Source organism: Neolamprologus brichardi, chromosome 18 (genome assembly GCF_056152115.1).
Source record: "Neolamprologus brichardi isolate AB-2024 chromosome 18, ASM5615211v1, whole genome shotgun sequence".
NCBI lineage: Eukaryota > Metazoa > Chordata > Actinopteri > Cichliformes > Cichlidae > Neolamprologus > Neolamprologus brichardi.
Genome location: NC_142121.1, coordinates 26,276,113 through 26,303,241, shown reverse-complemented (window position 1 = coordinate 26,303,241; position 27,129 = coordinate 26,276,113). Strand labels below are relative to the sequence as shown.

Sequence of the window (27,129 nt, the reverse complement as noted above, 5' to 3'; positions counted from 1 at the left end):
GTTCTGAACAGAACAAAATGACCATCATTTTGTAGCTGTTTCATGAGACATGAGACCTTGAACTTACTAGTATTTAGTGATGTCAACAATTTAAGCCACAACGTTTTTAGCCTACATCATACTTTATATAACTCAGCTGAGCATCTGCTTACCTTTGATGCTGGACGTTTTGGCCTTGGTTTGTAAAAACTTGCAATGATTTAGCAGGAAAAAAATGCAAAAAAGAAAAAGAAGTTGTACAGATTCCCCCTCTCTAGTTATCTGTTAATTTGCAGTCCTCACTAGGTGTGAGCACTGCGCATTGGTCAGACTACCTGTAGGAACAATTAGCCAGCAACAAACATTTGTTTGCGATTGCCCATTGGCATACTCCGACTATAAATACACACAGTCAGGCTAAACACCTGTGTGTTGACACATTGGAGCAGAGATGATGAACATCAGCAAGAAGAACTGCCGACAGATTCAGCTCATGAGGGCAAGTGGAAAACTGGCGCCAGAGATTTAAAGGTATTTTGTAAGCCTGGGAATTAAACTGTCACTGTAAACTGTACACCAGCACAAGAAAGACAACGCCAACCGCTGAAACTAAGGAAACTGCAAAAATAAGCAACAAAGTAAATTACTATATTCGGTACATACATACAGTATCAGTTGTATGACACATTACATAACCAGCCTGTTTATTGCTGTGTTGATAATGTTTTGTTTTTTTGGACTTCCACAGTGATGTCCTGGCTGATAGCATGACCAACAAGAGTTGACTGTACAAGTGGTATTTGTCGTGCCTGAAGAAAGCTTGGCTGTAAGTATGGAAAGACTCAATTCTTTCCAATGATAGAGAAGCACAATAAGGAGGCAAAGCTTCAAAAGGCTCTTTAGAGGATAGAATCAGGGGAAATATGACACTAATCTACTATCTTCACTAAAGAAACCACTGTGACCCTAGAACACTATGCACGGTCTCATTTCCGATGGAAAAACCACTTTGTTGTCAAATCAAGCTCCATGTCTGATGGTTTCAGACACGCTGCAGCCAGTATCAGGGAACATTATGGCCAGAATCATAGTTTCTTCCAAGACATCAACCTAAAGCAAACTACTACTTCGGCCTAAATTACATCAGAGGGGATCAACTGGGTAAAAACTCCAGAGTCACTGGTTGGAGTTTGCTTGGCACTCCATGAAAGACTTCCTCCATACGGAAGCAGGAACTTGTTCATGCCATAAAAGTGTTTTGAAGATTTTTTTGTTTAAAAATCTCATTATGGTCAAGGACCAACCAAGGCTGGCTATTTTAAGTGAATGTATGATCCACTTGCTGTTGTAAACTCATTTAAGGAAAAAATGCTCAAGTTCAAAAACAGAAGCAAGAAAAATAAAAAAATATTTTTAAAAGACATGAAACTGAAAATATGCACAATAAAAATAGCAGACAACTTAAACATACTAAAATCTAACTCTGGATTCCTCTTTGTATAACTCAAGAGTCCTTCACAGATTTTACACCAAGAGTCACATTGCTTTCCAAAACCGCACCCAACCAATTCCAAAACACTCTCACCCACTTAGCCAGCTACCCGAGTCCCTTTGCTTGTCATATGTTTCCCTTCACCCAGACTAAACAGTAGAAAGGCACGCCGGACCATTGCCATCCGCTGATGACCCCACAGAGGAGCCATGGGTGGGGGCTGCCTGTCCAGCCAACCAACAGCTCAATTTTAGGCTGAACAGCACGTAGCATTCAGGCTTTTTGAAATTGAGACTTATAATGAAATTGAAAAGCCTCAGTGCAGAACAGTTTAAATGATGGCAACTCTTCGTCTTGCATTTCTCCCTCTCTGCTTCATTCTCCATCCAGCTCAAATCAAATAGAAAATCCTCACTCTCCAGTGTTGTAGTCTTGAAGGCTTATATACTCTAAAATGGAATAGTGTATTATTAATATTAATTGGGTGAGTGTTTGTAAGTTTGAGCACGTGGGTGCCAGTCTGTTTAATTGTGTGTCTGTGTGGCAGGAGGAGTGTGGGGGGGGGGGGGGGGGGGGGGGGGGGGGGGGAGAGTGTCGGGGGGTTGCATATGTGTGCTAGAAGTACATGCTGAGTCTCTGCCACGCTCTGGATTGGGTTGGATATTGATGCAGACAGCGTAAAGCAACGAAAACGAGCTCGAGGAGAAATTGTTTGAGAAGATCCATGTGTTCGTGTAAAATCTGCGAGCAGACGACAGATGCTGACAAGTCCGATATGAAAGGAAGGTCACAAATGAGGGAGACGCGGGAAAAGCGACAAAGTAAGGTAGGGATCTAGAAATCGAGGAAACATAAAAGGGTGAAAACAGAAAGAGATAAATGAAAGAGAAGACAGACAGCTCCCTATGGGTGTCTCTGCCAGCCCCTGGAGTGATTGAGAGCTGCAGGCTACACTCTCCAGTTTGTCCCTGCACACTAGACGCTGTCACATTTCTCTGACAGGCCAGCAGGAAACAGGGCTCCTCCATCCATCCCTAGCCAGCATGTGGATCATTACTCAGCACTAGCAAAGACAGGGGATAACCAGTAGCTGCAGCCCCACACTCATAAAGGAAATTACTCTGTCAGAGCTATCTGTGTGCTGAGCTGATTGAAATAATTATATATTTAATGAATCATGCTGGAACATTAAATGTTTAAAGGTGAACAGCATATTCTTTAGACACATCAGGTCTGAGGAATAACACCATGATTTTAAACCTGTTATCTTGCAGTAGTGGAAAAGGTGAGACTCTCTGTGCTCAGCCTTATCACCTTATACTTCATGCCCTCATATCTCTGTAGGGGTGTCTACCTCCGGGATAAGCTACAGCTATTCTGAGTGGTTTGTGAAGACACAGCAGTTCTAGGGAGTAAGGAGAAAGCAGACGTTCAAAGTTCTCACAGGATACACAGAAATGTAAAGTCGGACTGAGTTCACATGTCTGATACAATCTGTAATGTCTGAACAACTTGAAGTGCGCTGAGGTGAGCTGGTTGTGTGTCTGGAGCGAGGCTAGAGCAGGTTTATGGGTACACCTCTTGCACTGCTTATTAAGACAATGTAGATATGGTCAAGATGTGCTGCTGATGTTAAAACAGAGCATCAGAATGGGGAAGAGAGGTGATATAAGTGACTTTGAACGTGGCATGGTTGGTGGTGCCAGATGGGCTGGTCTGAGTTTTTGAGGAACTGCTGATCTAGTGGGATTTTTTGACGTCACCACACATCTCTAGGGTTTACAAAGAATTCCCACCCATCCAAAAGGAAAAAAGAGAGAATATCCAGTGAATGGTAATTCTCTGGGTGAAAATGCTTTGTCAGAGGTCAGAGAATAGCCAGAGTGTTTGGTTGAAATGTGTGTTTGAGTTACTTTTCCCGTACTTTCAGCTCCAAGTTATGTAGCAGTCTATCTCTAAATGCTCAACGCATCAAACCTTAAAGCAGAAGAGTTAAATCAGCACAAGAGTGACACTCTTATCAGCTAAGAACTGAGGAAACTGCAATTTACATGGACTCACCAAAAGTGGACAACAAAATTGGGAAAATGCTGCCTGGTCTGGCGAGTCTCAATTTCTTCTGCAAAATTTTGATGGTAGTGTCAGAATTTTATGAAAATGTGAAAACATGAAATATCGATGGTTCAGGTTGGTGGTTGAGCTGTAAGGGTGTGGGAGTATTTTCTTTTGGTTGTTCAAATATTGTCGCTGACCATGTCCATGATGGTTGTCTGATGGTTGCTTCCAGCGAAATAACACACCATGTCACAAAGATTTAATCATCTCAAATCGGTTTCTTGAACATGACAATGACTTCACTGTATTCACACTGTGCTGTATGGTCTCCAGAGTTACCAGAAATCAGTATAAGAGAGCACCTTTGGGATGTGGTGGAACGAGAGATTCAAATAATGAAAGTGCTGCTGAAAAATTCACAGTTAATTTGTGTAACTCTGTCATTTTAGTATGGGCCATAAATGTTTCTAGCACCTTGTTGAATCTATGCCAGAAACAAATAAGGCAGTTCTGTAATAGCGGAGGGCTAGTAGTAATACAAACCAGTACTGGCAATGTGTACTTAATAAAATGTTCAGTGAGTACACGTACCACCTTTCAACTTATAAAGCACATTTGTGTTACGCAGCAGTGACAGTGGAAGTGCAACGCCAGACAGGCTGACCAAAGTATTATCTGGCATCTCAGACAGTTGGCACATTGTATCCACGACAGCATTGAAGGTCTTCTTTGTGTGTTTTAGAACCTGGTACCCTAGAAGCATTGCTGCTTCTGTTTTTCAGACCCACTGCATGCCCTGTTGCTCTCAGTGTGATAGGCTTTTGTTCTTCACTTTGCAAAATGAATCCTGGCCAGCTCGGCTTGCCAGCATAAATAGGTCAGAAGCTGCCGTTGCCCAAATAATTATGTGCATATACAAATAATTAAAACTTTGCTTGGATTTTGTAACAACCTCATGTTCTATAACAAAATAGAAAAACAATGCTATTTAGGTTTCTGTACTTACAATATCCATCGACAGATAGTCAAAATCTAGTGATCTGAATCGTGAGACAGACTGACATTATCACTGTATAAGTAAATTTTCAATTATAAGCCAATCATAGACAAAGACATGTCTAATGGTGCACACATTAGATTTATATTGTTCGCTCGCTGCTTTGTAAATGCCACATTAATTGTGTTTTCTCTGCATTTTGAGTTACCTGTCTCCTGTTCCACTCCTTATCCTTCTTCTGTTTTTATGGCAGTGTGCAAAAAACTTCTAGGTGCATTACCGCCACCAACTGGTATGGAGTGTGGCCCAGAATGTCACTTAAGGATTAGATCCTATCATACAAATTGCTGAGGTTGGAGCTGGTTCAAATACAGACGCCCATCAAATGGTCCAAACCATCTGCAGTAACAGCATGGGGTCTGATTTGTATTTCTTTGTACTGAGTTTAGTTATTGTCCATGAGATTTTAAACTCAGTGGTAGAATCACTGTCTGGAAATTCACTCTCTACGCATCCTGTAATTAAGATTGATGGCCTGTTTGATAACAGAGACAATTATTGGCATCTTGTTAAGCTCACCCTCCCTCTTGCCCTCTTTTTGCTGCATTTAGAGATGAAAGAAAAAGTAGCCAAAAACAAGACAAAGCCTTCACGGAAGGAAGGACACAGGTACACGCCTGTGGGAACGTGATATTGTTAGGACTAATAATGCACTGTGTTCAACTGAGACACAAAGCTGTTATAATTAGGACCCAACAAGGTTACTTCATGTGTGAGTGTGTGCTTTATAATCTAGGTCCTGGGGAGATTGGCGTTAGAACTAATGGGAGGAGGGGTATTTTTCCTGTGGGACATCCATTGCCTCATTAGGGACAATTTTAATTTTCAGCAAATTAAAGGAGAGGGCTGTTACAAACTCATCTGCAGAACAGACCATAATGTGTGAACTGAGATTGATAATATAAAGTAAAATAAAATGTACATTAAATCTGGCCGTGTGTGGCTCCTAAATGTTGCATGGTTGGAGAGTAAATATATTAGAACTACTGTAATCAAGTACTGCATGTAGAAACAGGAAAGCATCTTCTTTCTTTCAGCTAATCAACAGTATTGCCCAGTTCACCCTCAGAGACTCCCATTATGCCTGATTGCTTGATTGATTCCAGATTTGTGCCAATAACCCATTTAGAAGGACAGAACAGGTATTTGACGAACTCTGTGAGAGACATTTCTGGCCAGAAATCATACCTTCTCTCACACAGCGCTACAGTCATCCTTTCCTTTTGTTCTATTAAATTACCTCAATAAAAACTTTGGCACGATAAAAATGAAACTGAACTGAAACTGAATTCAGTGGGTTCAATTTAAGAGGGTACGTCAACATCAAAAACTTTCAAAAAGGGAACCTGTGCCATCCGTTTCTGGGACATGCTCACAGTGAACACAAAGGGAAAGGAAATGTGAATATATTCACAAAATAAAGAGTCAATGTTTTTAGTATGATCAAATATTTGGCCATAATGAACAGAGGCTGTATTAATATTCTAGAGAGGCAAACAGCAGCATTAACTGCCTCCCAAAGGAAACACAATGCTCATTTCTCACCAACTGCAAGGTGGGGTGGCACTTTTGGAAGGTTTTCAGCAGTCGCGGCCTGGCTTTCAGTTTAGTGGTGTTTTTAGTGGGGCTTTTAGCCCCATTTTTTGCAACACGATGACATAAACCAGTCATTTATTTCTTAACTTTTGTTACAGGTGTAGAGCAAACTACAAGCAGTGAGTACAATGGTGCTGATGGTGTGTGCGACTTAAAATCAGATGTTCCCAATTTCCAAATTCCCAGTCGGAAATTTTAACTGACACAAGGTTAGAGCAATTCCAAAGACCCCGGCTTAACAATCCAAGATGGCGGCAGTGCTTAAACATTAGCAAAACTAAGAAAAAGCTGCCTTCAGCAGGTAGTGTTGCATGTTTGAATTGGCAGTAGACGTCCTTTCTGATGTAAACCAAAGGGGATTTGTGTTAAACCAGAAATTTTTCCAAATGTGTCAACTACTACACTACGGCAGCTGCACACATCTGTCGAACTCAACATCTGCACTGCAGATATCTAACCCTTAAGTGTTGTGTATTTGTGAAAAGAGTCTACCTGTGAACGTGCTGTAGTGTTTTTAAGTGCAACAAAACAAGCACTGCACTGTATTGCTAGTAATGCATGAATGGCTGTAACTTGCTAAGGAGCTAAACAAATCGTGCTTTTCCTTCTTTTTCTGACTTTACTACTGAACTCAGGAGCGACATCTGACTTTCAAGGTAGATGCAACAGCATGAAAAAGAAAGCGCCAAACAAGAATGTAAATATATGTATGTGAATGCGACTATAGATTTTAGATGGGAAAAAAAAACCATTCATATTCTCCATAGAGATTTGATGGTGACCCATGATGTTGAAACAAGACACAACACTGCAACATGATGGTGTGTCCTCCTATCGGAACCACAGTTGCTCACTTGTTTGAAAAATAACTTTCAATCCATCTTGATGTTATATCACTGTTAATTCACTCTTAATGCAAATGTTTCAACCTGCAAACGTCAGCTCAGTGAGTACAAAACGCCAGAAACCACAAGAACGGTGATTGCGGTCAAGAACACAGCACTGAACTGTATCGATAACTAAGCTATGCTTTTCTTCACACACCGCAAAATATATTACAATCTATTACATCACAGAGTACTAGGATAATGAGAAGGTTTAAATATAACAAGGTTGGTGGAATCTGGGGTTTGCAGTGCATTATGGAATGAGTTTGCAATTATTTACACAGTCGTGGACCTTTTGCCTTGTGTTTTTACATTTTTCTTGTGATCCAAGCCAACCTTGTAGTTTTGGCTTGGGTCACAGCTTAGAACTCTTTATCTAAGCATTTCTGAAACACTAATGGAAACAAATGAATGGGAATTTTACTTCCAGAGCTGGAACCTATAAAAAAGTGGGGCTCAGTTATAGTAGGTACCGATCCATGTATACATCTGCCAAGCAATGCCTATAGACAATCAGTGGGTTTCTCTATGAGATTGTAAGGTTTTCCTTACAATGTAAAGTGCTCTGAGATGATTTATGATGTGACCTGGCCTTATAAAATTAATTGAATTTGAACTTCATTGAATAGTTTGTTGCTAGTGATCAATAGTGCAAGGAGTAGCAGTAGTTTAAAATTACATGTGTAAGAATGTATGTAGGATCGTATGGGGCATTATGTTTTGTATGATTTATGCCCTAAATAGTTTCTCATGCCATTGACCTTTTGTCCCATTAATCAGCGTGCTCAGTAATGCATGTGGTCAGGGACACAAGACTCACAAACACACCAAACCACAAAAGCTTGAAATATGGCTGGCTTATGTGTTCCCAGTGGACTAAACCAACCTCATTAGGTGACTACTCCCTGGGTGGCTATTTGACATCCCAATAGCACCACAGTGGCCCTATATTCCACAGTGGCATTATCACCCTTAAGTGCCCATAATCCACATTACAATCCCACAATCTTGGACTCTTACGAAGGTTCATTCGCTACTGTGAGACTTTACAACGGCATCAATGTATAAACGGCACCGCCTGACAATTTCTATTTTCATTGCGAGGTGATTGTAAGTCATTTGAAAACTGGCCCCCAGTAAATTCAGGCTGAGGCAGTTTCTTTCTTTCCCCTCGGCACAAACATCAATAGCGGAGAGAGAAGCCAGGACAACCTATAGCACAGGACAGATCGATAGCGCAACAAACTCAGTAAAGATTGACTGGAGAGTTGCCTGGAAACATCCAGCTTGAGATTTATGATGGGAGGAAGACACAAGCCAAGACGAGAAGCTAGAGGACGAGAGAGGGAGAGAAAGACGCACTTATGGGGATTCAGAGGAATTCTCATATTTTTTAGGATCTCAGAGTCAAATATCTTCCTGACAATTGTAAACACACCAGTTCATGAAATAAATAAATTGTCCCTAAACACTATGCGCATTTTTCTATGGAGAATAAACACCAATGGAGAAAAAATCCAAATGAATCTTTCAGCTACATTCCCCCTCTTCTAGCCATCTTCCATGTGGTCTTCCTGTTGAAAAAAGGAGGAAAAATGATATCTACTCAAGCAGACAGTATATGCCTGACATTCCACTGGGAAAATTACTGAAACAGTGACAAGATGAAATGAGAAGATATCGAGTTTCTATTCTATTCTAACAGAGAGCCCTTACCATATGTCACCCGGCTCCAGCGTGCTCCGACTGTTGCAGCAGCCTTCCATAGACTCAAACTAATTGAATATCCTTATCTGGCAATGAACTACCCCCTTTTTCTCTGGTGAAGTGAAACAGAGGCCAGTTGGAAAAGCATTGCATGTGAATTCACCCAGAGACACATCCAGAGGAAATTTAACACACTACTGTACTTTCTTCTCTGTATAATCTTGTTTTCAGGTAGATGAACCATAACCAGACCCCACACCCTTCTATACTACAGCAAGATAAAAGTTCTGGGAATGGTGCTAACGGCCTTAAGCTACAGCAGCTTCCCTCTGTGGTTTTTTTCTTTCTTTTTTTGAAGTTATGAAATTAAGTGCTGCAGTTTCTAATACCCCTTGGGCTCCTTAGTGTAAATTGATTCTATTTAAAAGGCTTTTTTTCCCTGTGTGACAGAGAATAAGAGGTGGCTGGGGAGCAGAAACAAATGATTGAAATGAACTCTCAAAGAAAGAGACGGGAGACAGCTGTGTAGCAGCTTTGTTCATGAAAGGGTTAAAGAGGAAAAAGTGGAGACAAAGACCACTGGACCACTAAGAGTTAAAGGTAGAAGGAAGCTTATTATTTTTGGCTGGAGCAGCTGTATAGGACCACTATCATAGACGAAGGGAAATCAGGGAGGAAAACACTACAAGCCACAAGTATGACTTGATTTCAAGTCATACTTGTGGCTTGAAACTATACAGCTAGCCTACACTTTATACAATACATGTGATCCATCTCACGTTATAAATCTATGACACTCTAAATGTAGAACTGGGCTTGAGCAATATATGTAACTAAGGTTACATCCATGATAAAGCAATAATGATCAGATTTACATCAGCCCGACTGAAGTTGAAATCTCAAAACTAAATCCGAGAAATAAAAGCAATATTCACATGTTGCACTGTGCAAAAGTCTTGAGCCACCTCTTTCTTTAGATTTTCTTTCATGGAGTAAGATTTTCAGTCATTGTCAAAGTGGTCTTGAGCATTAGTTATTCAGTCTTTCTGAAGGTCTTTCACAGATTTCCTTTAAATATTGTCCGCTTTTAAATCATTGTCAATATCTATGGAGGAGACCAGGAGAGAACAGTAAGTGTCTACAGCCATCTGTGAAACGCGGTGGAGGCTCTGTCATGGTTTGGGGCTGAATTTCAGGCAGCGGTTTTGAAGAGCTTGTCAAAACTGATGGAATTATGAACTCAGAAAAGTACTGTCTTTTCAGTCCACAATGAAATACAATCTAGGAAGTCCGGCAACGGCTTCATTTTTCAGAATGAGATTGATACTGTCAGTGCAGTAAAAGCATATCTAAAAAGAAAAACACACATGCAACACTATCAGTCATGGATTGGCCTCCCGAGAGCCCAGACCTCAGCATTGTTGAAGCAATGTGAGATAATCTGGACAGAGAACAGAACAAAAGAAGCCTGGAGAACTATTCCTGAAGACTACTGTTCGTACATTTTAATAAATTGCTACACCTGTTTCCCATTTTCCTATCAAAAAATAAAGAAATGAAGGGCACCTTAAGACTTTTGCACAGTACTGTATTTGCTAATGCTTTTATTTATTCAACCGCAAAAGAAATGTAACCCAAATCCAAAACCCATTAACACATCCTCATTCTAAAGACTACTGCAGATGCATAATTAACCAAGCTATGACTCAAACAAGGAAGCATTCCTGGCAAAGAATACAGTGCAGTGATACAGTGGAGGATAATATGCTCTTCTACATGAGAAGCTGGAAAAGAATTAATGTCACCTTTTCCAGTTAAAGCGCTGACTGTGGTACGCACATGATAATGATAAACTAAAGCAATCCTCCCACTCACTCGCTCACTCTCTTCCGCTTAATACTTAAACCAAGTGCAAACACAGAACATGCAGCAGAGCACACACACACATACACACACACACACACCGGAGAAATGCCCAATGGAGTAGCTGTTTCTCTGTAGCTTGTGTTATCCATGACAGCTATTTCATATTCTCCAGCTAGGTGATTTGAGGTAACAAAGGAAAGCAGCTTCACTCAACTCGTATTCTCTTTCAATTTGCAAAGCTCATATGTTAGAGAAGAGCCACTATAGCTGGAAATAGTAAAACACAGGTGCGCACACACACCTGAGTATTACACACATACACACACAGTAGAATACACACAAATACACAGTCTTCCTGATTAGGTGCTTGGATTACTCTTTTTTATTATTTCCAAAGAAACACCCTTGTTTGTATAAGGGTAACAAATAGTACTCCCATTGTCTACAAACCGCTAACTGCAGGGTGCATCTGACTAGATGCGGATCAGGTTTTTTGCGTTCACTGCATATTTATCAGTGGCCAGAGGAGGCTGTGAATGAGTAGTGCAGGGAAATAGTTTGTCTATCATGTTCTGTAAATTAAGCACTACGGTAGCTCAAGGGATCAGCAGTCAGACTTTGACCTGGAGGCATAAAGACCTGAAGAGAAGAACGGGGGGGAAAAAGCACATTTAGTGAGAGCAGTGAAGTAGCATTCACATGCGCCAATAGAGTGCACACACCAACACACAAAGCAAACATCGTACAGATTCTCACAATGGCGAGAGAAGCTTTCCAAACTGGAATTTTCAAGGGCAGGTTGCGAGCAAAGCGTTAGTGGATTGTGTGAGCAAAAGTATGATGAAATCACACATCTTTCACATCCCATTATTGCACTCTGCACTCCTTCCAAACACTGTGTTTAACAAACATTTGAAAACAGCCAGCAGGCAATATTGAAATGACTCAGTGAGCTTACATCTCGACAATATTCAAAGATATGTAGAAGGACGCATGTGCGAACACACCTGCAGCCGTGCACGCACACACTGTGGAGCATCACTGTACATCTGCATCTTTAGGGCATTGTAAGGAATGACAAATGACTGCTTAAAGCCACATTACTCATACTTTCATACTCTTTTGTGTTGTGATTATGCCCTAACGCAGGACCAGCCTCAGATCAATAACCTAATTAGCCATAAAGCATATGCATTGCAGTGATACATTATATGCCTGGCATCACTTGGCTAACATCTCACAGGAATTACCATATAAATTAACTGTGGTCATTTATTAAGCAAAGAGCCATGGTGGGGAGTTGGCACGCAACAAAGTTTTAAAAAATTAATTTGTAAGCTGCAACACATATTAAAAAAGAAAAACACCATGAAAGTGTGGCCCCTTAGTGCAATAACCATGCAGGCAACTGCCAGTTACATTCTGCCTGGGTGTTGAAAATTGGCCTGACAATTTATTAAAACAGTATACCAACTTACTAGAGCCAGCTATTTAAGAAAGTACCCCACCACTCGCTGCTGATGGTAGATGATGTCTTTCAGGTGGACTTCCTGATTCCTCCTGGAGGTGGTGTGTGACTTGAGCTTGCCTCAGCATTACCTGTAGCCCTGAGAGGTACAGGTGAGGTTGCTGCAGGTTCCCCTACCAAGTGAACCGTTACTCAACCACAGTTCTCAGCTTCACTATCTGGACTAGCTCCCACAACTCCTGGGTTTGTTGGGGAGGAGAGGAAAACTATTTCTCAAAACTTCAACCCTGGTTAGAGTGTAACCGAAGTGGGACTCCAAACGTATAGAACCATTCCTTGACCGAGACCTCTGTGTCGAAGCCTGCTGGTCCCGAGTGGGAATGACCTGGATGAACTTAGAGAAAACGAGAGTCATTACAAGCGCATACTCCCTGCCAACTTGTGCAGGTTCCAGCAGAGAAAAGTCCAGTGCTAGAATTCCATTCGGCCTTGACAGTAGCAGGTGCCCCTTAGGTGCCCAAACCTGCGGCTGGGTATTTTTAGCCACACTACAACTGCTGCATCTCTGACACAAGTCTTTAATCATCATCCCCAGAGCAGGCCAGTAACACCGCTGCAGGATTAACTCTGTTGTCCTTTCAGCTCCCTGGTGCCCATGGTAGGTATGCAACTGTTGAAAAACTTCCCCTTGTAAACAGTCAGGTAAGACCAATTGAAGCACACACTCACCCCCATTAGGCCGCTAGTACCTCTGACGCAGCACTCCCTCTTTCACCAGCTGACCATCCCACTGACGCAGTAATCCTAATGCAGCAGGGGGAAGGTTCTGCCTTTCAGAACGGCTAGGAAATCGCTCTTGCAGACAAAAAGATAGAACAGCACTTATAACAGGATTGGCCTTCTGCAAGGCCAACAAATCATCTGTTGAATATTCTTGTACAGCAGAAATAGTGACCTGGACTGCCTTGTTTGTTTTATCAGCCTTTTGAACCACGTGTGGCACAGTGGTTCCTGAACAGATAGGTTCCACCCCTACCGCTGTTGGAGAGAGGTGTTGTCTGGACAGTGCATAAGCATTCTGGTTGCTTTGTCCACACTTTATAATCAAACACTGCAAACTCTGACACCCAGCATTGCTCTGTAGCTGCAAGCTTGGCTGTGTTTTAGATGACTGAGGGGATTGTTTGAGCCGTCCACACCAGATACCTGTGGCCCAGGAGATATTCTTTTGGTGAATTTCATTGCCAGGAACTCCAGTTTCACTGAGCTGTAGTTCTTTTCAGCTGGATGAAGACTTCAGCTGGCATAGTTGATGGGTCTCACTTTACCCTCTTGTTCCTGGGACAGGACTGCTTCAAGTCCTTTGTGGTTGGAGTCCATCTTCAGAAGGCTAAAATCAGCATACGCCAACACAAGTGAGAACATCATGGGTTTGAGGTCCTGAAAACTTCTCTCTGAGCTGTCCAGGCATCATCCAGGGCCACACTCCCGCAACAATTTTTCTTCCCAGTGAGGTCAGCCACCAGCTGGTGGAGTGGGGCAGCCACCTTGACAAACCGCACTACCAGCTTGAAAACCCAAGAAATTATCTTAATTCTGATACTGTCCTTGGCGTTGGCCACTCCACTACTGCAGCCACCTTCTTGGGATCAGTCGCTACTGCAACAGCTGACACCACATAACCCAGATACTGTACTTGGCAATGGAAAAACTGGCACTTCTCAAGTTTTACTTTGAGCCTTCCTGGTTTTACTATTTCGTAGTCTGCAGTCCACACAGAGCTGTAGGCTACTGTCCTTCTTTTACGAACTAGGACAATGGGAGAGGCATACAGGCTGCCACTCTCTTATAACAGTACTCTCTAGCAATTGGCAAATGCGGGCTCTCACATCATCATAGTTGGAGGGAGGCATACGCCTAGACCTCTGTCTCATTGGGACATCATCAAGCAAGAGGAGGTCATGGGTAACTAAGCTTGTGTAACAAAGGGAGAGAAGAGAGGTACAAAGACCTTATCTGTTCTCTTACTGAACTACCCAAAGCATCATGGGACGAAAGCCTAGCTGTGACAGGACTGGGCTCCTGAATCACAGTAGAAATCCCCTTGGGCAAGCTTACAATCTGTGCCTGGCTTAACACACCAAGTGGACAACGGGGGTGCAAGTACACCATGGTATCACCTATGTTGACTACTGGCACATATACTGTGCCTTCCCTGACAGTAACCATTCCTGGAGAGACAAGCACACGCTCTGAGAGGGACTAATCATCAACAAGGGGCTTAAACAACACCGCATCTGACTCAAAGAGTTGCTGCAAACACATAGCAGCCACTCACTTGACCACACCACTAGGTGTGAACACAGGACATCTTACCCAGTACTCCTGGGACATCAGGAGAGGGCTTTTGACCAGGGTGGTACTTTACACTCACCTTTATGAGGCATATTTTTTCCCAGCACTTCTAGATCCAGCTCTACATAATCTCTAACCCGTTGAAAGCCTGCAATTGCAACAACTGGTGAGACCTTGGGGTGTCCTGGAAATGTTCCCTAAAGAAGCTCTTGGTAATTGTCTAACAGGCACTTTAGCGGCACCCCATCCACTTTAACTGTCACAAAAGGGCACAATGCCACTAAACTAGGGGCAGGAATGTGAGAAATGGGATCTGATGCAGGTAAGCCTTTATTAAACCCTCCTGACGGTCTGTTCTTCAGATCAGGGAGAAATAGTTTCCCACATCCTGAGCTATAGTACATACAGCAGCAGGCGCAGGGTCCCTAAGTGCCTGTTCCTGTGAATCCACGTGTATAACATTCCCTAACATAGTGGCCTGGCTTTTGACAGTGTCTATGCAAAACGGTATCAGGGCATTTAAACCTAGCAATAGTGTGGGGAGCGGTTTGCAATACCATGAGACCCTGGGTCAGCTGGTCAAGCTGTTCCTGCTGTTTTTTTAACAATTCTTTTAACTCAGCAATTTCTGTCCAACCCGTGTTAGTAGGTGCGACACCTCTAGAGCACTGTAGAGCACCAAGGGACGGGACAAGATGTCCCCTACCCCTAGGTTCATTGGGCTGCCCTTCCCGCTCCCAACGGATAGCTTCAGCTCGCACATCCAAAGTATAACCTGGTGACTGACGCACCAACCGTTCTAAAATTTGGGTCATACATATGCTCAATGAACTGGCCTCTGAAAATACCAAAACATGCTCCCCTAGGGACATACCGTTCAACATTTTTTTCATAAGACAGCACAGAGCATGTGAAAATTCCTGTAATGACTCTTCCTCTCGCTGCTTCCTCGAGAAAAAGCTTTATTGCAAATAGGATTTAGGGCAACCATACAACTCTTCAAGAAAAGTGAAAATCTTATCTGGATATTCCCTCTCTGCTCCTGGTCCGTACACATATTACTAACCCTGATCTCATGGTTAGCTTCCCCTTCCAAATGTTCACATATAAAATAAGCTTGATCAACAGGTTTCTGGTTCTCAAGTCCCACAGCTCTTGAACCTCATTCCACATTATGGGAGACAGAAGAGATTAGTTCAGTATGACCACAAATTGGCCTGCAGGGATTCCACAGCCAATGTCGAAAGGTCCCTTGAAATGCACACTGCTGTTTTTGTTCAAAAATGAAAAGATAAATAAAATAAACAACTAACACTTTGTCTCAAATTAACTGATCAGTGTGAACCTGTCGATATCGCCAGAATCTGGCCCCGCCCTCACATTCAATTATCGAAATTCTAAGGAACACGCTTGGTCAAAGAAAATGAGCTGGGACAAACAAAGCTTTCCCCAAAAATTATTTATAATTTATTTAACAATTTTCAAAATAGTTCTTTTAATATTAATACATCTGAAATACAATCACTATAATCAATCACAAGAAAAAGAAAATCAGTTAAAAAGGGTGGCCCTACAGGCTGCTTGCTGGTTTGTCCAAACCTCCCCAGCCAGACTCCTCTTTATCCGCCAAAAAAAATACGACTCGTTATTAAGCTGCTGTTTTCTTTTCCTCGTCATCAATTATTCCGTATACGATTACCTGATGTGTCTCACGGAAAGTGCTCACCAACAAGCAGATCACCCGCGCACAGAATCCTCACCACCAGCCTTGCAGCACATTTCCACACACAGCTATAACCACGAGCATAATAATCAACTATGTAAAATCGCAGAATCCCTTACCGGTAGCAAATAAACAGAATCTGCTTGGTCTCTACAGAACCAAGCCACAGCTCTGCCGCGTTGCCACATCTGACAGCCTAAACGTTATGCACAGCTGTATGCGACTGGGACATTTAAAGAGCCACCCAATCCTGGCTGGCATCTTTCTGCAGAAGGGGGAGGGCGTGCAGCACCAGACAGCACTCCTTAGTGCAATAAACAGGCAGACAACTGCCAGTTACAAAAGGTCCAGCAGTCAAGCTGCAAACTCCACTGACGGCTAACAGAGTAAAAACATACCTTGGCTCTACTCGTGGGAAGCAGCGACGTGACCGAGGAAACCCCCCAGCACACTTTCTTTCCACTCTTTGTATTCAACTGGACCGCAAGTAATTCAATACAACTCTTATTGTGCAGGATCACTCAAATGAAATGCAAATGAACTAGAACAAGTGGAGAACTATTTGAACACATCTTACAGCAATGCCAGTGTTTGTGTGTGTGTGTGTGTGTGTGTGTGTGTGTGTGTGTGTGTGTGTGATGTGCAAACAGTGCTGTTAAGTGTGTCTTGCTTTTGTTAAAGACAAGAGTGAAATGACTTGTAAATCTAATAGACAGTCTTGCTCTGCACATGATTTCTTGACCAAACTCAGTAACCCAAAGAGAATCTGCTACACAATACAAGGCTGATCTCTCTATAGCAACACTCGTGGTAACATTTCAGAGCAGACGAGCAGCATAGCACACACACAGAGAGACACACACACACAAAACTAGGGAAAACAGTTTAACAACAACTATATAATTTAACCTCGCAACTCTCCGCAAGCTGCACAATATTGTCACAATGCACAATAATACCATATCTGTCATTTCCATCCACTTTTTGCTCGTCCTGTCATATGGAGGGAATGTAGTGAGTGCTCAAGTGATGCTCGGTTGAGTCACATGTTTAACTTTGGGTTACACATCACCAGCTGCTAGTTTTGCCTCTTTTCTGTAAACTGGTTGTACTCAAAAGTGTGTTTTTGCCTCAAGTAGTTGTTTCTACCTTTATCAGAAAAGAAATTCTTGTATATTTTGCTGTCCTTTGCTGGAGGTTGCTAAGGTAGCCCCCCTTTTAGGTATTAAATTACTTAGGTGATCGGAGACCGACACATGGCTCTTTCTCTCAGACATGTCTGGGCTTGTGTCATCACTGTACACAATAGGAAAGTTGATGCACAATGTTGCTACGTCCTTCATATCAAGGTATGGCACTTTTTTTTAATCACGTAAAACTTTATACCAGGACAGCATAGTATGGCATAGTCCTAATTGTAAACAGTGTTGGATGCAACAGTTTACTCTTTGTACAAATAGTTAGAATCTGATTACAATACTGAATAGTTAAATGCAGACACTGTACCTACAATTCTAGATAGCTACACTTTAGCCTACACTTTATAAAATACATCTAATCAATCTCATGTTATAAATCTATGACACTTGAGCAATATATGTAACTACTTTATATATGTAAGGTTACATCCATGATAAAGCAATAATGGTCAGATTTACATCAGCCAGACTGAAGTTGAAATCTTAAAACGAAATCTGAGAAATAAAAGCAACATTCACATGTTGCACTGTGCAAAAGTCTCATTTCTTTAGTTTTTCTTCCATGGAGTAAGATTTTCTGTCACTGTTAAAGTGGTCTTGAACATTAGTTATTCAGTCTTTCTGAAGGTCTTTCCAGTTTTCCTTTAAATATTGTCTGCTTTCAAATCATTGTCGATATCTGAGGAGGACATCAGGAGAGAACAGTAAGTGTCTACAGCCATCTGTAAAACACGGTGGAGGCTCTGTCATGTTTTGGGGCTGAATTTCAGCCAGCGGTGTTTTGAACTTAGAAAAGTACTGTCTTTTCAGCCCACCATGAAAAACAATCTAGAAGGTGTCTTACTGGCAACGGCTTCATTTTTCAGCATGGTTATTCTAAAAAATACTGTCAGTGCAGTAAAACCATATCTAAAAAGAAAAAACACACATGCAACACTACCAGTCATGGATTGGCCTCCGTCGGCACCCAACAAAGTTTTTTAAAATTAATTTGTAAGCAGCAACACATATTAGAAAAGGAAAACACCATGAAAGGTCCAGCAGTCAAGCTACAAACTGCACTGACGGCTAACAGAGTTAAAACAGGCCTTGGCTCTACTTGTGCGAAGCAACGACGTGACCGAGGAAACCCCCCAGCACGCTTTCTTTCCACTCTTTGTATTCAACTGGACCGCTAGTAATTCAACAACTCTCCTTGTGCAGGATCATTCAAATGAAATGCAAATGAACTAGAACAAGTGGAGAACTATTTGAACACATCTTACAGCAGTGTTTGTGTTTGTGTGGGCTATGCTGGAGTGTATATGTGTGTGTGTCAAGTGCAAACAGTGCTGTTAAGTGTGTCTTGCATGTGGCAAAGACAAGCTTGAAATGACTTGTAAATCTAATGGATAGTCTTGCTCTGCACATGATTCCTTGACCAAACTCAGTAACCCAGAGAGAATCTGCTACACAATACAAGGCTGATCTCTCCATAGCAACACACATGGTAACACAAATCTATTTCAGAGCTGGAGTGCAGTGTAGCACTTAAACGGACCGTAACACACGCACACACACACAAAACTAGGGAAAACAACAATCAATTATTAAATGAGCTTCATGTTCATACTTACTGCCTGTGTATTTTGCCAAAAACTAAGAGGCCCCCACTGCTCAACACCTACCTCACTTCATTCAGCTTTATCAGAGATATACAGCGGTGCCACTCCTTCTAATGTGAGCTAGGATCTGCCCTGTCTCTGACATTTAATTGTTCTGTCGGGTGTGTTTACTTTGAAGGTGTTGGCTAGCCCTCCAATGCATAGGCCAGTGGAAACATGGGCATCTAATGAGAGCAAAACAAACAGAGGCCCTACAACAACAACAGCGGGGAGATGACCGATAGAGAAAGTTTAAATCAACATAATGTTTCTCCTGGCATAAGCCTGCCAGTAAATCATAATGCTGTAAGCAGATCTGTCTACATCAATTGTTTCGAGTTCCAGCAGACAGTGTTACCTCAGCGTTATTACGGAGCCAACCCAAACACACACACACACACACAATGATAAGATAAACTAGTTTTTAAAGAGAGCCAGAAGCTAAATTACCTCAACATTTCCTTAATTTAGACAGCTCAAGTGCACAAGCGTCCGGGTAGGATTCAATTAGAAATAAACGATCTCGGTTACAAGAAAAATTGAATGCCCGGAAAGGAGAAAAAAATTACATGCTAAACAAGAAGCTTTAAATGGAGAAGAGCAAGATCTGGAGAATCAAATGTTTCCTCGCCCTCTTTTAAGGAAATAATCATTCCCCTGCTACTGTTCAGACCTCTTGCAAACACAACCACGCTAAATCCTCCAGAAAGCGTCAACGAGACACTAAGTTGGTTGCAAGTGGCACTTTGATATATACTGTGTTGACCTAGATCATATAGAGTGATTATAACCATGTTGGACCGCCATTTGGCAGGAGCTGCACAAAAGGTTTTACTGTAATAGCTTTCCTCCTCTTTCAAGCCATCCATTCTGCAGTGACACATACAACCTTATGTTCTCCTGAAAGGTGGGCTGGCAATCGCCCGGCACACACACACACACACACGCATACATACCGCTACAGTACAGTAAAGCAGGCCTGTTGCATCCAACAAATGTGTGATGCGACAGGTCAAAGAGAGAAAGGTGACACCAGGTTATAAATATATATTTTTCTTCTTTTTCTTTTTTTCTTCTCTTCTTTCTAGATCGACTTATTATATTGGCTTTCCCTTAAGGGCAGTTTTATCCAGTGTAAAAGTGACTGATTTGCTGCGCAGCTTCTAATGCCACATTGGGTAAACTGAGAAGAAGTGAAATGATTAGCACATTGACAGGTTAGTTTGGTGACAGAAAATGAACAAGTAACTACTTAATAATTGACCATCGGTGCCATTTTTCAAGCAGAATTATAACTTATATCTTTCTTAAAAACATTTTAAGCTATATCGTTTTATTTGTGAAGACCTTTCTCTTGTGCTTGGATTTTGACTGCTGATCAGCTGTAACACATAGCTCCTCAGAAAATATAAGCTGACACTGGCAGGCCAATATCGTTGGGTGAGTTTAGCTATTTGCTAATTCATCAGTACCAGCCTTTATAACAAATAATACATGGAAATTTTAAAAGTAAAGAAGAAACACCCTTTAACATCTTATGAGCGTTGACATCAGCACACTCAGCAACTTCCTGTTAGCAACACGTGTTTGGAGTGTCACAAACACAGCAACCAGTGTAAATGAGTAAATAAATAACTACACATAACAAGTGTTAAGAAAACATGTTTATGTTTTGTGTTTGCGAAAGAAAAAAATATCTGCCGATATATCGGAATGTCCGATTTTATCACATCAGAAAAATAATAAGACTGAAATCTTTCACTAATTTAAAAGTTCTCATTAGTTTCATCTCTTTTAAGTTCCAATTCCTGTAAAATTTTCAAACACTCAAAGAAACTAATATTCAAACTAAAAAAATCAGACAACCTACTCGGTGGACATATTTAAGTGTGTCTATAAAGGTGTGTCATTTCAGAATATTATATATATGGATTTGCTACTTTTCTCTAATCAGTATCGCTGAAAGTGGATCATTTGGGTGATCTGACCTGTTGTTTTAACAAAACAAAATTCTGAAGATGTCTCCTGAGGCAATTGTTTGATTTTATCTTGTGTTTTTATCATTAACATTATTTTTTAAACTACATAAATTAGCTTAATGCCATAATTAGTCATTTATGGCATTGAAAAAGTGATGATAAGGAAAATCTTGTAGAAAATCTTGTAGAAAATCTAAAAATCTGAGATGTTGCCCTGAAATGCTCTATGAAAGGATGGATTCCCCAGGCTTGTGCTCCCACATGTCATCTTTGGTGTTCCAACAAGAGACAGAAGCCACGTTAATATAACAAAAAAGAGTGCAAAAAAAGGAAACCCACCTTGATTTCCATGACTCTGCATACAAAGCCTTGCATTTATTTTACCACATTTTAAATTTCAGACAAACCTACTTTAATTTCTGGCATTGAATCAGACAAACTGCATCCCGATTAATCACAGGTGTCTGCTACACACAGTGTTGGTATATACTCAAAAAAAAACAACAAAACAACTTATTAAAGGAAAGCAAATCCACTGGTGTTTATGTGCTACAATGTCCCTGCAGGGAATATCACCATAGCAGTAAGTGGCAGGCATTAGAGTACTTACACAGCCCGGCACAATAGAAGCAGCAACGCAGCTTTCAAAGCACAATGTTACTGAGGCAGGACACAATATCGTACTACCTGCCATCAGTTCAGTGGGCTAGCTATTGAGTTTCAGGGTGTGCTGATACTGTAATCGTATACACTTTATCGGGCTTGTTCTGTCACAAGTGTTTTGTTTAAGGGATTTCAGATGGGTGAGGGGGTATGGGCTGTCTCATTAAGGGTGAGTCAATAAGATGTAACCACGATCCCACAAACGTCTGCGGATAGATAAGCATTTCTCGCCGTACCAAAATACTTGGCATGGTCAGCCTGAGCGAGTGGAAAAGGGCTGTTACTTAACAGAGTTTCATAGCAGCACTTCCACGATTGTTTTTCTTTTTCTTTCTTTCTTTCGTCCTCATTTCCATTTTCATGATTGAAACGGGATTGTGTAATAGTTGTGTGATAATAAATGTCTTGTTCACAGTGCCAATTACATGCTGGAAAGCTGCATACAAATGGGGATAATTACAATACATAACGGCATTTTGATTATTTTTGAGAGTGCACAAAGTTCATCGTATTCATCTTGCTTCTCGTTCGGAGGCTTTTTTGTAGCCCTGACTGGTGTCCCACTATGTGCGGACACCTCAGACCATTTCACAGCTTTCAATGCCTCTGTGGCTCTTGAAATCACTCAATATCACGTTGGCAAAGGATTTTAAAGACATAACATTCTTAGAGCTTATTAAAAATCCCAGATTCTTTACACAGTAATGAGCATGCACTTGGACTATTGTTCATTTAATCTTTATAATGAGTTTTTACACTATAATTAGTGCAATATTGGCTCATTTGCTATTATATAGAGATAATAGTTTCGCAGCATACTTATGTTCTTCCCAAACATTGTGTTTTCCATTCTTGCTCACTTGTTTGTGATTCACATTAATGTTTAACTAACTAACCAAAGACAACTGATACCTGGTGAACAACATATCACCTGTACCTTCATCTATGATGCAGTGAAGCCAGCAGCAGCACCAGAGCCGACCGTCATACTTCTGGTAATAACTTATAACATTATTTTTTAGGGATCTGGAGATCAAAGCAGACTCTGTAGTATGGACACAACTGTAATATTATGCAACTAGAAGAGGTAGAGACGCTACTCTTGATTTTCCCTATTTTTCCTTTCTAGCAGGACCCTGTGAAGTTGGTAACTTCAAGGAAAAAAAGTGTACTTTTCCTGAAGCCACTTGGTCATTTTTGGACGTTTTGCTGACGCCCCAAAATCGAGCCAAGTTCAGAACAGTCGTGTCAAGGTGGTTCGATATAACACCTTTTGCAACTGGTGCCAGCTAAGCCTCAGAAAACAGCTGTGGCATTTTAAAAAGGAGCCTCTTGGTGAGATTTAGATGCTGCTGAGCCCTCATCAACGCCTTCCTGTTCCTTTTTTTTTTCCTGTCCTGTAAAAACTTCACCTTGACAGCAGTGGGAGGAAATGCTGAAGGAGGGGAGGAAATAACAAAGGTGGCAACTAACTTAATAATCATTTTAAAAAACAAACAAAAACCTCCTAGGTCCATCGGTACACTCAGTCATGATTTAAGAACTAGATTTCTCAGTGTCACTTTTAAAAGAGTACTCGGTGTGCTGCGGGGGAACATCATCAGCAATCATTATCATCAACAATCCGGTTAAACACTTTCCAATTTATCTTTGTCTGCCTTATCTTTTCCTTCTGTCCAAACTACAATAAAACTCTTTACCCTCCAACTTTGAGTAGCCTAAAGAACATCAAGTCACTGTTTTATCAGCGACTTTGTAACAAATGGCTAACTGGATCAAGAAGCCTTCATAGTTCTTTAAATTTCCCACCCCCTCCTTCTTTTCCCCGATTTTTGGGATTTTGACAGAAATACGCACATTCCACTTGTTGTTACCACTTTCACTTCTGATGTCTGTTGAGTTGTTATAACTCACTCCTACCCTCAGTTATCCCCATTTTTTTTTTGTACCCAATCAACATTTCTGTCCTCTTGATTTGCCATCTGTTGTCAAACGCAATAGCTGACTTTCTTTTAAACAAACAAACAAAATGCTACATATTTAGTCGTCTTAATACGGTGTGGAATGCACTGTGGCTGTTAGGAGAGAGATCTCTGCGAGCAGGAACATGCAGCAATGTATGAAGTGAGTGTGCTCACAGAGCCAGGTATCAGGGCCTAATAACATTAAGCTGAGCACTGAGTCTGTCTCAGAGCCAAAATATAAAAATGTCCTCATGTTCTGTGGAAAACACAAACCTCCCTGTTTCTAATCAGCGCCATTTGAATGTTTCTAACGTACTGCCTAAAACAACACCGCAACATGGAACAGGTGTGTGCGCGCGCGAGTGTGCGTTTGGTGTGTGTGTGTTTTTGGACTTGCATGCGGACGCTTGTGTGTGACCACGCGAAATAAACAAGCTTCCAGGTAAAGAAAGGAAACATCACAGAGTTGGTTATATGTGCGGTAGTTTCGCGCATTCTGTTAAAGCTGCCTAATAGATTACTGAATGACGATTCGCACACGAGTGCGCGCACCAAACGCGTAGGTTAATGTGTTCTATCAAAAATCATATCGCAGGCGTGGTCATTCACTGAAAATCTTAGGAGCAGTTTGTTTTGTCATCTGGAGCTGTCTCCGAAACCGCATGATAAAATGTGGAGAGGAGGGGAAGGGAGTAGGGGAGAAAAATCTACCTTGTGGAGGTCTATGCGTATCCTCTCCTCTCCTTTATGTGGACTCTCGGGCCACAGGTGATAGCTCGAGCCGTAGTTGGGGCTGTCTTTGCTGCTGTTGCTGCCGGTAGTCGCGGACGAGTTCCCCGCGTATGCCTGTTGTGTTACCGGGGGGGTTACGCGGGAGTCGCGGTTGTTTGGCTGGTCGCTCTGCGCGGTGATCCTCCCAGACTTATTGCGGTCTTGTTCACAGTGCTGCGGACGCTGGGGACAGAGCCCCAGTGCGCCTTGCTGCCGCTGCTGCCGCTGCTGCTGCTCTTGCTGTTGCAGCAGTGGAGCCCGATGAGTCCTACATAGCTCTCCTGAGTCGCTGGCGCAGTAGTTGATAGGCAAGCTGCTCCCCACCAGTAGCTGTTGCTGCGCTCGTAATTGTGGGATCTGTTGCTGCTGCTGCTGCTGCAGGTCCTGAGTCTGAAACTCGAATGCTCTCCTAGCCTCGGTTGACTCGCATACATTTAAAGAGCGCCCTTTCTGTGAGTTTGCACGGATTTCTTCAGGGGAGGGGTCTTTCTGCTGGAGTCTTAAATGACAGTGCTGCTGCTGATGCTGTTGCTGCTGCTGATGCTGTTGCTGCTGCTGCTGTTGCTGCAACAACTGCCTGTGGTCTCGGTGCCCTCCTGCTCCTCCTCCTCCTCCCCTGCAGCGTTCCACGATGCTTGCCTGTTGGTAATTACTGGCACTCCTTCGGAGACGATCCCCCCTCTTAGATTCCCGGGAAAAGAGCAGAGAGGAAGAGGACGACGTTGGTGGCGGCGGAATAGGCGGCGGAATAGGCGGGGAGGGATGAGGTGGGAGAGGCTGGAAAGGATGGGACTGGTTTTGAGACAAGCTCGCCTCCTGCTCTGAAAAACTGCAGTGGCAGCTCGGAAAAACGGGCTGCTTCTCTGACTGCGGCGGCGGAGGCTGCTGCTGCTGCAGCTGAGAGCCGGCCGGGGCCCAGGGATCCTGGTGCAGGTGTGCCGGCTGCCCGGTGTTAGGTTCACTGACTCGGTGTGAAGGTCGCTGGGCGGTGTCGTAGCTCGCCAGAGGTAGAGGGTCGCCGCTGTGAACAGGTCTCCGAGAGGGCTGGCTCAGACAGGGGAGCTCCTGGAGGCTCTGGCGGTGAGCGGCGGTGGTAGAAGTGCGATCTCGGTGGTGAGAAGAGGGCGGGGGCGGCAGGCTGAAAACAGGCGCGACTTGGTCTCGGCTCTGCTTGCTGTTTCCTCGGTTTTCGTCGGGGATTTGGTGCTGATGGACAGCTCCCGCGTACCGATGCCGCATCCCCTTGATCGCCTCGTCTCGCTGTGGTTGCTCCTTTGCCGTGCAGAGCTCCGACACCCGTTCATTGCGATCAGTCCCAGCAGAATAGGACCGACTTGTATCATTGGTAGGTTTGACCAAGACCTGCCTTAAAACGTCACTATACAGCCAAAACACCGCCTTCGACTCAATATCGGTCCATTCCCTGCCATGCGCACAGGTTGCAGCAGATCGATCACTCCCGAGTGTTAAAGATTGGCCTATTACAGGAGCGGGACTATGCAAGAAAGGTGTTTAAATCTCGCACACTGACGGGTCGATCATGTTAAGCCACTGCGGACCTAATGCATCGAGTTTGTCAGTGTTGCCATAACCGCCTTGTATAATCAGAAATCACTTTTTTTACTGCTACGTCACCCATATCCAACATGCCCACATACATCCCGAGCGTCACTAAAATTTATGACCAACTCTGCATGATTGCCTTGTTCGTAAAGTATCCGCATGTTTAAGGGGAAAAAAACACGACGGCAACAATTTGTGTCTGTTTGCACATCACATTTCCACTTGTTGGTCCATGGAAAGCACATAAAATCAACAGGCGTGTAGCCGATTACCTCATGCTATACAGCACAAGCTTTGCAGTATGGAATTTAATAATTCATGTGCATAGTTTTTGTATTACCAGGCAGAAATATTAAGAATGGGTGCTGCATTCAGAGCCCGCAGTCACCTCTCGCAGGCTGCCGTGTGTGACGCGCAGCTCGCAGCTGTTGCATGCTCTCACTGAGACATTGTACAGGCTTCGCTGTCACAGCTGTGAGAGTATCGGTTAGATGGAGACAGAGAGAGGGGCTGGGCGCAGACGGCACTGGTGCTGGAGGAGTTAGGACACGCATTTCTAAAATAGCCTATACTTGCCGGGGTGTCAAGTGGCCAGAGGACTGTCCGTCAAATGTCTGTTAGTGCCATGCAGCCGTGAGGATTACTCATCCAATAATAGACAACTTGAAATACATAAGTTTAGATATATGTATATTTTTAAAGTCTGCCTATTTAAAATAGCCATATGTAGAGATAAAAAGTATTCTACACGTCAATACTTGTAAAACCCTGTTGGCTAAACTGCAGACCTCTTTCTGCATGTCTGTGCCGTTTTCCCAGCTGTGCTGTAACGGAGAGATAGTAATACAAAGAGAGATTTCACTTAATTTTTTTTTAATTGTTGGAAAATACCCCTTTTATTTAGTAGGACCATTACATTTTGTTGCTTTGGTTGGAATTTATTATAGAACTGAGGTCTATTAAGTAAGTATGTGGATTTTCTTCTGCAGCACGTTTAAAGCTTCTCCTTCAGAGGGGCACATAAAAATAGAGTAGCAATAAATTGCAGCATGTGAATGCATTGGGGATTAATCAGTAGAAATAAAGGATTTCAAAGAAAACAAACCCATCGGCCCAACGTGCTTTAATGAAGGCCACTTGCACAGTTGTTGTGCTTCTAAAA

At 42.4% G+C, this 27,129-nt stretch overlaps 1 protein-coding gene across 1 annotated transcript in view; it reads right to left on the bottom strand.

The window, feature by feature from the left end:
• Window positions 1–25,712, bottom strand: part of kcnn1a (potassium intermediate/small conductance calcium-activated channel, subfamily N, member 1a) — a 63,438-nt gene extending 37,726 nt beyond the window's left edge. The window contains exon 1 of the mRNA XM_006786757.2: window positions 24,345–25,712. Within this exon, the coding sequence (XP_006786820.1) occupies window positions 24,345–25,643 (1,299 nt within the window). The 5' untranslated portion in view covers window positions 25,644–25,712. The remainder of the gene's footprint in view (window positions 1–24,344) is intronic.
• Window positions 25,713–27,129: the final 1,417 nt, after the last annotated feature.